We start from the raw sequence: 12,139 nt of genomic DNA, 5'->3' as shown, positions 1-12,139 counted from the left end.
ATATTATATATGCATGCGATCATACTGGGGCGGAAGTAGCATGCTGCAATTTGTTGCTGCAACTCATATATTCCCCGGATCCAGCCTGATGGAGGGGGTTCGACTCGGGCATAGAATCAGACTGTTTCATACTATTTCATGAATACAATATACCTTTGTGTTCTACGAGTATCAGGTAAAAAAAACGGCTCTCCTTTATGGGTTACCTGCCAGCAGGAAAACTCAGTATTTTTGAAGGAAACAAACTCATTAAAAGGTTTCTGGCCAGTCAGCCAGTCAACAACTTTGAGCCACAAAACAAGCCATTAAAAAATGTTTAGTACATTGACTGTGGCAGAGACAGCCACAGCTCCATCGCCAGCGACAGCCCATGCCCAGTCTTGGCAACAGCAACAGAAACGGCAACAAACTGCCAAACAAGTTCGAAGGGCAAAAAGTGTACAAAAAAGTCCGCTCCGGCAACGGCAACAACAAAATTGAAGGCAAATGTTTAGTGGAAGTTTAGCAGAGTTACGGAAAAAAGTTGAGCAGAAAAGTGTCCCCAGGGCGCATTTGGCACAACGAGAAAACGGGGCGAAGTCCGCCTCCACTCACCTGTCACGTGTAAAATGCCGCCAGCGGCAGCTCTGACCCGAGAAGAGTGTCCTTCATCCCGGCTGCCAGTGTGTCCTTCCGAGCCCTGTTCATGTAAATTGAAAACAGTCGCCAAACGGCATTAAGAAGGCGAACGAGGCAATGAACCGGGATCTGTCTGTCTGTGTGTATGTCCGTCCTGGCGAGGAAATGTACATTAAATTAAAAATTAACTGTCGCCAGGGATAAATTGTCAAATTGTATGACCGACAGGTAACAGGCAATAATTGTTGGTTAAATGGGGGATTTCTATAGGGGTAATGGAGGACAGCGTCACAAAAGGTGGCTCATAAATAAATGACGCATGATTTTCAATCTGAAAAAATCAATTCAAGATATTCTCGTATCTACTCGTATCAACAGATCTGGGAGCTAAAAGGAGAATTAACTTCTGTTACAATATATTTATACTAATTGTAATAATATCTTACAATGTGCTTATATAAAGTAATTAAGATACGCAGTTCTAGCTAAAAACTCTCTTCTTTGCTTTTTACGATTCCTACAAGGGAAGAATAGGAATTGTGAAGAGGAAAGGGTGAAGATGTACTGGAAGTCTGTCTTCAATCCGTCAAGATCCGTTCAAGAGAGGAGCCTGCCCTTCAATTGTGGTATGTTGAAGATCTTGATGCTGTTTTGCGATGTACCATAGAGTACCAGTCATTTTCTTGGTTGAGAAAATGCTCAAATTGTAAAGTAACAATTTTTAGATAAGGATTTATGGCTGTTTCTGAAATTAAGGCATGGAGATTGTATTCTTATCTAGTTCATTTGCATAATCACCAACGAAATAGATCTTAAGTTCGATCTTCGTTTGGTGGTGGCTCGCTCGATGGTGAATTTGCCCTTGAACCTGAATGTTTGGAAGCCAATCGGCCCAGCCATTCTCAGCTGATGTAATACTATACTACTTTGGTAGATAAAAGATAAAAGAATGAGAGTATGAAGCTTAGGATTTTCCACAAAAACTGTTTAGTATTCTCATTTCCTGTTTAGCGCACAATTTAGATTGTTAACCACACAATTTTGAGTGTTTCGTGCACAATTTAATTGGGCACAAAAACGTAAATTTGAGTGGCCCTGATTAATTATTTTATACCAAAATTTGCGGTTGGGTAAAATAATTACATAATAAAAGGCACAAGCTAAAAATGGTGTCAAATAAATATTAATGCATTATAAGTAACCGTTTACTTTTATTAAAAATACCCTTTAATACATTTGTGTACGTAAACTATATTGAATTTACTATGATTGTACTTAAAAACCAAATATTTATTTTGTTCAACAAACCTAATCAGCCTACTACAGACGACTAGTTCTTCAGATATGCTCTTAAAGATAAACCCCCATTTACATTCGGAGTAATAATTTTCATTCATATATTCATCGAGGGCAGTCGTGCAAATCTAGAAATAAACTTCAAAGCATTTAACATTTGCTCACTGACCAAGAACGCCCCCGACTCGGTCCGCCTGGCGATGTAATCTACACAATGCCCTGGTAGAGTTTTAATTGCTATGACACTGCCAAGACACGGCTGACTGGATAATGGAAGGAAGGGAGATTGGGCTTGGGATGGCGCTGGGGTTGGGGTTGGGGTTGGCTCAGGTCAGGGCTGGATAGAGTCCTTAGAAGGGCATGTTGCTGCCCGTTTGCTGTTGTCGTTTTCTAATTTGATATAGATAAAAATCATTTTATAAATGGCGTCGCCGGTGCTAGCGATGGTGATGCCGTCAAGTGAGCATGGCCCTGACAGACACAGAAAACCGGGCGGTCACTCCTAGTCCCTGGTTCGGGACACTCTCTCGCAGCTCGTTGGCTTCTTCTTAATTGAATGCTCATTTCAACAAGCTACGCTTCGGCTCTCTAGCGTCGCCGGCTTTAATTGCATTTTTATTTCATTTCCCAGCAATTATCGCAAGTTCGTGTGCAAATTTTATAAACTGAACGAGGAAGACCAGGACGGAGGGCCACAGGACAGCAGAACAACCGGGAGGGAGAGCTGACTCCTTGCCAGAAGCGTCGAGGAGCTGCCACCTGCAACATCCTGAAGCCAAAAGGTCAATCGTGTCATGAGTGTACGAGTATCTGTATCCGCAACCCGCCATGTGCAACTAGTTGGGTATGCGAGTACTATGTGAGTGTGTGAGTGTGCGGTCGGTCCGATGTCCTGCAAACCGTAATTAAAGGCAGCCAGGACTTGTAGCCGGGACTCCTTCGTTGCTGTTACTGATATTTATTGTCGTTGCTGCGCTTTCTGCTCTCTTATTGTCAGTGCAACTGCAAGTTGCTGTTGTCGTTGTCGTTGCCGTTGTTGCTGCGAGTTGTTAGCAAAGCAATTAGCATGAGTTTGCTATTGCAACACACGGCCAGAAGCCGGCACAACGTCGGAGACGACACGGCGACCTCGTCCGGCACCTGCTGAAAGTTTTACGTTACGTTAAGGCACACCAAAGCCGGAGGCAACTTCCCGATGCTGTAGCCAGCAAATAAGAATTTAATTTATTTACTCTGCAGCAGGCAAAGTGTTGGCAAATGGCCATGTAGCATTTAGCACTCAGCAAACAAATCAACCGTAAGTGAAACTTATGAAACAGAGATATGTAAGCTAAAGGTAACGAATCCGTTGCCGAGAACCCATCTCTTATACCGATTTGCTGGGAACTGATATATCGGAACTGTACGTTTGATAAGCCTAATATTATTCGTTTGCTGAAATAAATAGTATTCAATCAAATGTATATAATTTGTTTGTACTTTGTTGATATGCGGTACCTGTTACATTTTGCTGATGCAACTGCATTGTATTTAAACTTTCTGCCCGTAAAATAAATTAAATATAGCCTTAAAATACACTATAAGTATTCCAACTAGTTTTAGTTTAATGTAGTTCAGCGCTTTAAAAAATTAAAAACAACGTAACGCTTGAATCGTCCATAAGGGACACGTTTGGTTTGTTGGTATGGTCCCCTGACCCGATACTTATTCTTCTTATTCTGTTGGTAATAAGTTACAGATGATTTTAGACATAAGCACGAGTATGGATGAAACGCAAAAACCTGCCCAACAGATTTTATAAAAAGTAACACCAAGACACTCCTGTAAGATATGTACAACACCAACCTGCGCATTATTATACTCACTCGTATTGGTGCATTATAAACTATACAAGACTTACAGCTTCTATGAAATGCCCCTACAAATTTCGAATTTTATACACACATTAAAGCTACACCTGCATTAACCTAAGGCTGGATAGAAGTTTACTTTCAAAAGAAAGCCTCAATATGCATCGCTAAGTTCCTGTCCGTTTGATCATTTCACAGCTATTTTACATTCAGTTTTTCTTACTGCGATTCTCATTCAAAGTACTCCTACCATTTTTCCGACAAAGGCTTCGATTTACTACAACTTTCTCAACCTCGAACCACAAAGACTAAGCCATCTCATCACTCTCTTCTTTGGTGGTAACCTTCAACGCCTTTTAAGCCGCTTTGTCTGCCCTTCGATACCCCGAAGTCCCATTTTCCGTTCGTAACGAAAAAATCTGTTGCTTTGTCCTGGCCCTCTTCTATTGCGTTTTATTCACTCAATGGGGAGTTCCCATCTCGCAAAGGATTTCGCTCGGGTGCATTTCGAGCGCGTGGGTAGGGTTGGGAGTGTCTGGCATTTGGTTTGATTTTGGTGGCTGCACCTTCCCCAAAAGTTTCATCGTGGATTATGCAAAAAGTTTTTCATTAATGTAGGATTTAGATATTTTTTCACGCTCTGTAACTGCTTTTCCTCTTCTCTGGTCCCGCTGAGCTTTACTGGTGCGCATTTTTTCGCACAGTTTCCTCGTTTCGTTTTTCCCTGTTCGACTATTCTCTTTGGCTTTTTTCCTGCGTTCTGGTTGTTGACAACGCAACTTTGGTCCCAGGATACGGCAACTTTTGTGCACCGCACCGCAGCGCCGAGCGCCAAGCGCCAAGCGCAGTGCAATGGAAGTTGGCACCACCGCAAAACACAGATACGTTTGGATGGATGGATAGACAGCTAGACAAACACTTAAGAACAGAACCCATGAAGATGCCACAAAGCGAATTTGCCTTCCCAAAAGCCGAAAAGGCAAACAAAGAGTGGATTAAAAGGGTAGATTTCAAGAAATTGGTTGCGTTATATGCAACTTTATACAGTCAGTGGGTGGGTTGTTTAGAAATGGGGTTATCAAAGCGAAATTAAGGAGGGAAATAGTACAATTGATGGGTGATCTCGTATTTCCAAAAGCGGAATCAATATATTTTTAAACATACATATATATGCTACCTTTACGTGTTAAAAACGAGGGTAACTTTTCTTTTGTAGGATACTACATATTATAGATTACTTCATTTGTCTTGAATTCTTCCCCTAAAGCCTAAATTTCGATGTTAACCGACTCTAACTGTACTCGAGAAAGTTTTTTTGAATTCATGGAACAAATGGCTAGTGCCTATCGCCTACTCCGCTTCCTTCCAATTAATTTATTATCGAACCCAACCATTTCTCTCAGTGAGCCGAAACATACAATTTCTGGTGCATGAGTTTTCTTTTTTGCCATCACCAACATAACTTGGACTTTCTTTCTTCTTCTATATATGAGTATACATATGTATCTATATGTATGTATGTGTATGTACATTTATTCTTTTTTCGTATCTGGTTTGGTTTTGGTGGTTGTTTCTTTGGAGACACTTTTGCCGCTTTGCAGTGCAAATTGTTGGGTTTTGCCGGTCGGTCTTTTTTCCAGTTTTATTCTTGTAGATTTTTTTGTGTGGTTTTTATTTTCTTTTGTGGTGTTTTCGATTTGTCCCTTCAGCTCTTCTTCCGCGCTTCAGCATTTATTTGAGTGTGTAAACTTTTGCTACTTGCATTTTTTGGGGATTTTCTGTGGCAATTTCACAGTTGGATCCCCCATCCCTCTCAGCAGCCACACACCATGCCAACTTTGATAGTTTTGTCAAAAGTTTTTATTGCGATTTGTTGCAGCTGCAAGTCGAAGTCTTGTAAAAGTAATGCTCATCCAAAAGAAGAGCCACAAAAATGAATACTGGAATTCCCCAATTGATATTTTTGTGTGAGACAAGTTTCCATGGGTAGGTTGAGCACCGGACTGCGACTTCAATTAGAGATCTTTTGGAGGATTCAAGTAGGGGAATTGCTTAGAGTATAGCTTGGCATCTGATGCATCAAATCACTAAGATTGTATTTTATTCAAATGGGTTCTATCGGTATTAATAACCCACTTGGAAGATAGTGCAATTCGTATAAAAACTGGAAATTTAAAAAATATATTATTTTGTTCAAGAGAAGGAGCAAGAAATGTTCAAATTGGTTGTAATGAAATTAAATATGGATTAGCCAATACAAAGCACTATTTTAATTGAGCGATAAGTCTATCGTGGCATACATATATGTATGTAAGCAGGATGCTCGAAATTGTTCCGGAATAAAACGTTAGTGCTTTCAAATAATTTTTATAGTAGATAGATTACACAGTTTTCATTATAAATGAGGCATATAGAAGAGCATTCACTTAATGTACATATTTCTTAGCTAAATCGAATATTTCTTCCTTGGCGTACCGCGGGCTTACTTCACTTGTTATCACAATTGTCGATGACCACGACGTCCCCGTAGTTGGGGGGCGGAGTCTCAGGTCGCGCCGCGCCTCCTGCCACATCGTCCGTGTAGAATCGGGACGTGCTTTCTGGTGGGGTGGTGGGAGTAATGCGCTCCCGATCCCGACTGCTGAAGAGGTTGCTGCGGCTCAGGCGACGGATCAGGGTGGCGGTGTTCTGGTTGATGGTTCGGTAGTACTGAGACCGGGCCGGACGCCCAAAAAGGCGGCTCACAAAGCTGTCCTGCGGGCCGTAGGGCTGGCGGACCACTGCCCGCGAGGAACGCTGGGTGTTGGAACGGCGGGGATTGCGAGTCCTGTGAGGCGACCAGGTGTGTATTGTGGGTAAGGCCTCCTGCGATGGATCTAGAGGAGCTTAAAAGAGAATAAGTAGCTTTTTAATGATATGTCTCGATGCTTACCCGCTTCACCCTCAGCCAACTCTTGACTGCACTTCTTCTTCCGCAATTCGCAGCAGCTCTTGAGGCACAGCGCGAAGGTAATGATGAAGATGACCATACAGATGCCAGTGGCCCCACCCACAACAAAGGCCAGCTTCAAGTCATCCGGATCGTACTTTTGAGACCGTTCGATCTCATCTGCCAGTTGAGCATCTCCTCCGGCAAGGAGCTGGTGGCTCACCCGCTCCAGGCAGGTGCGATAGCGCAGACAGAGCTTCTCCCGACTGCCCTCACAGACGTCACTGACGGAAGACTGTTCGTCCTGCTCGTCGCTATTCTCCTCGCTTGAGTCCAGCTCCCGCCACACGGCCAGCACGGACTGTGGTCCTTGGGTGGTGGGCTCTAGGTTCTCGAGGCGTTCGAATTTCAAGGTCTGCCGCCCCTCCAGCTCCAGCTCTACCTCCTCCGGTGGTGGCAGAGGCTCCTCCTCCGCGCAGTCACTCATAAAGATGACCACTCCTCGCTGACGTAGTCCGGTGGCCACTTTGGTCAAGGCGCGATCGCAGTTAAAGGGATTCTCCTCCAGATTCAGTGAGGCGAGGAAGCGGGGTGCGTGGAAAACCCCCGAGCTCAGGGTGATTAAAAGATTCTGCGCCAGATCCAGCTGGCGCAGCTGTGGCAAGGCACTCAAGAGCTCTGCGCCCAGTTGGTTTATCTGAGAATTGCGTAGGTTGAGGGAGCGTAGCGAAGGGCTCCTCAGCAGTGGTCCTGTCCCCAGGGTGGCCAGCTTGTTTCCCTCCAGATTGAGATGGATCAACTGTGAATTGGACTCCAGGAGGTGCTCATCAATCTGTTCCAGGCGGTTGTAGGACAAATCTAGGTGGCGCAGTCTTCGCAGCTCCGCAAAGCCATCGACATACAGGGTGTGGATGGCATTATGGGCCAGGGTGAGGTTAACCAAGTGAACTGTGCTCTGTGGGCCATTAGGTAATGTTTTCGGTTACGAATTCGATCCGCAAACTTTTTGACCTACCTGGAAGGAGTCATCGTCTATGCTGGTGATATCATTGTAGCTCAGGTCCAACAACTCCACCGTTTTGGGCATTTCTATATTGGCACTTATCAAGCGTTTTGCACTGGGAAAAACAGGGGAAGATTCGATAGTGATATGATACAAGACAAGGTAGTCCGAAATTGACAACTCACCTGCATACCGCCCGATTGCGTTGTGCATGGAGATCACACTGACAGACTGTGGGACAGTACATCTGCAACTGGGTCTTGCTCCGGCACACCTGAAGCAGCACGCAGAGCAGAAGTCCCACGTAGAGAAGGATCTGCTTAAGACCTAACCACATCTTGGGCTTGATCACGCATTGCAGGGCCATATGTCTTGTATGTTATATGCTATAGTTTTTTTTGCTGTTGGGAGGGGCTCCTCAATTAGAGCTTCGTCATTTTGCGCTCTTGGTGCTACTGAGACTTACGAGTATGTTGGTAATGCTCGCTTTTTGTTCACTGACTGAGGAAGTTGCCTCTAGACTCAAATCATGACTAACTGATGCGCTGCCTTCCAATGTTGGGGGACATGGGCTCGACTACGCCAATCCGGCCCTTGTACCGACTGGTTGCTCAGGCTGATAATGTGCTCTAGCGCTGCGCTACACTTCCAGTATGATGATAAGATAAGCTTCTTTGTTATTATCTAATCAGCTGTTGTAGCTTTATTCGAGTATTTTTGTGTAGAGAGTGAGTGAAAGACCAAGAGTAGGTCGAATCATATTTCGACGGCGGGGTTTCTGTTGTTTGGAAAATTAATACCTACAGAACATTTACCGCAGCTGGAAGGAGTAACTGATAGCTGACTTTGGCTCTTGATATGGGATATGTTTTACTTTCACTTAGGGACTCGCAAAAAGTACTCAATGGTAGTTGTTTGATATTTGTTAATCGCGAGAACAAACTACTTAGCATGCAGAAATCTATGTATAGAAAAAATACCGAGATAAATACATCTTATACATATCAGAATTTTAGATGTTGAAAACGGGCTGTAGCAGTAACTGGTAAACCATGCCGATGGTACTTTCATCCGTACCAGGTCGGAAGTGCTGACAAGTGATTTTCAATCTCAATGATACCAATAAAATCAAACATGTATTTGGAAATACTAAAAGAGAAAAGGGCACTCATACTCGTACATGGTGTTCAAACGATTGATATACGGATCGCTCATCCGCAAACGTTGTCCCATCCAGGACTGCTTGTCCGGATTAGGAGCGACAATTTATGGCTTGCCACTCTCATGTCTCTCGGAGATAGTCTCCAATGCTGGTTTACCGTCTACTAATCGGCGGGGATAAAGCGAACGCAGGACGATAGCTCATTAAGCTTCAATCAGCCGCTGCAGCGGCCAGTTCAGGATCAGTCTCTTCGTTAAAAGTAAGGTGCTCCAAAAACACGAGAACCTAGACTGCTCAGCAACCACGCAACCACATTGTCGACTGGTCGAAAATAAGTACTTCTTAACAAAAAATCGGAAGACGAGGCGATACAAAATTTACTTACGATTATTTAGCGATAAGATTATTAGCAATGCAAACGTATTGAAAACAGTTTCTTGGTGGACTGTGAGCTATAGTTTCATGGACAAACCTTCAAAAACCCTCAAAATATCCCAAAAGTCGTGAATATCTCAACTTACTATGCTACTATTTTGTATAGTTCGAGATGACAGATGCTAAACAAATGCTTCCAAAATACTTCCCCCACTTGTACTTGATCCATAAATCGTAGAAAGAAAATAGTGCTCGACGCGCATTCGTCACGAAACCAGGGCCATAGTGTACCTAGTCTAACAATTAATTATTTTATTCAATGGGTATAATTTCTATTGATAAGCCGATAACCCATCCATTATCGCAACAACGTTAGAACGGAAACACTTGGAAGTCGAAGACCCAACAGAATATTTATTATAGAATTTTACAATTGAATAGGACATTTGTACATGGTATTCAGGCGTTGAATATCAGTTGTACTCATTGTGAGGCGTTGCCCCATCAAAGACTGTCCCTCCGGCTGAATGGCAACAATGGTCGGCTCGCCATTGACAGAGAAGGCCAATGAACTATAATGTAATATACTACCATAGTCATAGGGCTGATCGAAGTCGCCAACTTCTGTATCCTCGTACTTGACAAAGTTTTTAGCATGGCCTTCAGAGATATTCTCCTCCACAATCCTCACAAAGTCGTCTCGATCTGGGGAGCACTGCTGATGGTGGAAGCCCAGAGTGTGGAGCAGCTCGTGTTGGATGGTTCCCAGCTTGAAGCAGCCCGTGTCCAGCTCACCCGGCTTCAGCTTGACAGTTCTTTCGCCAGGCTGGTAGCCAACCTTCGAGCTACATCCTGACGTCGAGGTAATTACGAAAAGATAGTTTTCTTCCAGCTCGTCGGCGGGCACGAAGCGAATGCAAGACGATCGCTCAATAATCTTCATTCCCAGCTCAATATATGCCACTTGGGGAGCATCTATAATCAAGGGGGTCTGACAAGTGATTTCTCCGAACTTTTGGATGTCCCTTACCGAATCCCTCTTCTATCCTATAGGGAACTGTTCCATTGGGCCAGCGACGTGTTTCGCTCAGCTGGCCATTCCGCTCAAAGTCTACTTCCATATCGCCTTGGAAGTAACCAGCCGTAAGCTCAAGATCTGTTTCTCCATTGTAATTATTATACGGAGCTCCTAGCACACTGGTGCTGAGAATGCCAACCAATGCCAAGTGAATCCACGGCGCAGACATTTTCGACTGAGCGCGAAATTCTTCACTAATTGGCTGCTAATATGGAACGTAATCGCTGGATAAGGAATTATAAATTAATAAATACATAAGCTCGATTAGTGATAATAGCTATCAAAATTAGCAGCGCCTGAAGTTCTTTTGGCGCCCAATGATAAGAAAATGATTGCATACTTGTGGGAGGGCTATGGCAAAACTTTCAGAGACCCTCCTCAAGATGAATAACCCAGTCACATGCCATGCTAATACTTCTCAGTCCGCACGATTCACTCTCTCTCTGTGGGAAGTGAAACACTTTCATCCGCTGCATCTGCCAGCTGACCAGAAAAAGGCTTCAAGTCCGGCCTGGGGCATTTTGGCCAACAGTACAAGTTGATCGTTAACCAGAAAAGCGTTGACTCGAGGCTACTCAACAGCCCAGCTTGCGCTTCCGTTGCTGAAGCTCAGTCACAGGCACTGGCACAGTCACAGTCACAGTCGCAATTCCAGTCCTAGTCCAAGTCCCAGGCCCAGGCCCAGGCCAAGATGTAATGGATAGAATCCACTTGTCCGCTTTCCATACCTCAAACTCCCCTTCCTCAACCAGCTTGCGACTGTGCTTCCGCACTCGGTTTGCTGCCTTTAATTTATGGCCATGGCCAGACAACTACGACAAGGACCACGATGGCGCCTTCTGTCAGTCACAATGGGGCGTGGTTAGTGGCTGGCACTTCCGCTGTTTTCTCGGCTTTGGATCTGCCGCTCTGCTGGCCCAAGAACCCCCATCGAATGATCACCGCAATGTGCAACAAAAATGAAAACTTTTTCCCACACATTCGCAGCTTTTGCAATTTTTCGTTTTGGCGAGCTGGACCGTCGGAAATAGTTAACTTTTATATGCATTTCAAATCAGAAAGTTTTGCATTCAAACTTTATTAAAATTACGCTTGATGCTCGGCCAATGGTGCCCGACCAGCCAACTCCTGGACTGGATGAATCTATAGCCTCGCTATTGTTGGCCCGAAATGTTGTTCGCCATCTTCATTGCCACTGTCGTGGGTCCCCTTAGGGGTTTCCGTTTCTTTGTTTCTAGAGTTTTATGAGTCCGATGCATTTGAGAGGATCTGTAATCTAATGCAGCTCAAAAGGGTTCTTTTCTCTAGGAAAAGCTATAAGCTATATAAATTAAAATTGAAGCTGCCATGGAAAACACATGCTGGTAGTCGTGACCCGAGTCACCCGAGTTACAGTGGTATAAGATAATATAATCCTTTATAATACGAGTTCATAATGGGGATAGATGGTTCAAGTCCAAAAGGAATACTCCTTGAAATTCCTCAATATCACACAAAACTTTCTAAGAAGTTTTGTAATTATCTCAGGGTGAACAATTTCCGACTGTCTCCCATGGGAAGAGTATTCAATCTTCTGCCAAGTGGAAGGAAAAATTCCTAGTTTTCCTTTCTAGTTTTTGGTCGCACATTTGCATTGTTGTTGTGACTGCTGGCGCCTTTTTGTGGTATCTTCTCCTCCCCTTCAGCCTCTTTGTCCTTATCCCATTTCTGCCCTGTCCTCTCTCTTGGCGCCCGCACTAATGACCGACATTGCTTCCTAATTACAAAAGTTTTGCATGCACTCGCTGCACTCGCAATGGAGGGCTTGGAGGGCACGGCTAGGACAGCT

The 12,139-nt window shown here is 44.0% G+C and overlaps 2 protein-coding genes across 3 annotated transcripts; both read right to left on the bottom strand.

Moving 5' to 3' along the window:
• Positions 1-6,115: 6,115 nt before the first annotated feature.
• Positions 6,116-8,212, bottom strand: LOC111069228 (leucine-rich repeat-containing protein 24). Of its 2 annotated transcripts, none has more exons than XM_022359199.2 (4): positions 7,882-8,212; positions 7,709-7,811; positions 6,697-7,648; positions 6,116-6,649 (listed from the first exon to the last, which is right to left on the bottom strand). In XM_022359199.2, the coding sequence occupies exons 1-4, from the start codon at positions 8,061-8,063 to the stop codon at positions 6,252-6,254; spliced, it is 1,635 nt and encodes a 544-aa protein (XP_022214891.2). In that variant the 5' UTR covers positions 8,064-8,212; the 3' UTR covers positions 6,116-6,251. The 2 variants fall into 2 exon arrangements, with proteins under 2 accessions (XP_022214891.2, XP_022214892.2); XM_022359200.2 differs by having other exon boundaries at positions 6,116-6,640; positions 7,882-8,211.
• Positions 8,213-9,631: 1,419 nt separating this feature from the next.
• Positions 9,632-10,480, bottom strand: LOC111069258 (seminal metalloprotease 1). Its single transcript, XM_022359237.2, has 2 exons — positions 10,264-10,480; positions 9,632-10,208 (listed from the first exon to the last, which is right to left on the bottom strand). Exons 1-2 carry the CDS (start codon positions 10,478-10,480, stop codon positions 9,661-9,663), a joined length of 765 nt encoding a protein of 254 aa, XP_022214929.2. The 3' UTR covers positions 9,632-9,660.
• Between the last annotated feature and the right edge of the window lie 1,659 nt (positions 10,481-12,139).

This window comes from Drosophila obscura, unplaced genomic scaffold (assembly GCF_018151105.1).
Source record: "Drosophila obscura isolate BZ-5 IFL unplaced genomic scaffold, ASM1815110v1 contig_9, whole genome shotgun sequence".
NCBI lineage: Eukaryota > Metazoa > Arthropoda > Insecta > Diptera > Drosophilidae > Drosophila > Drosophila obscura.
The sequence above is the reverse complement of the archived record's forward strand: the minus strand, read 5'-3'. Positions and strand labels throughout refer to the sequence as shown.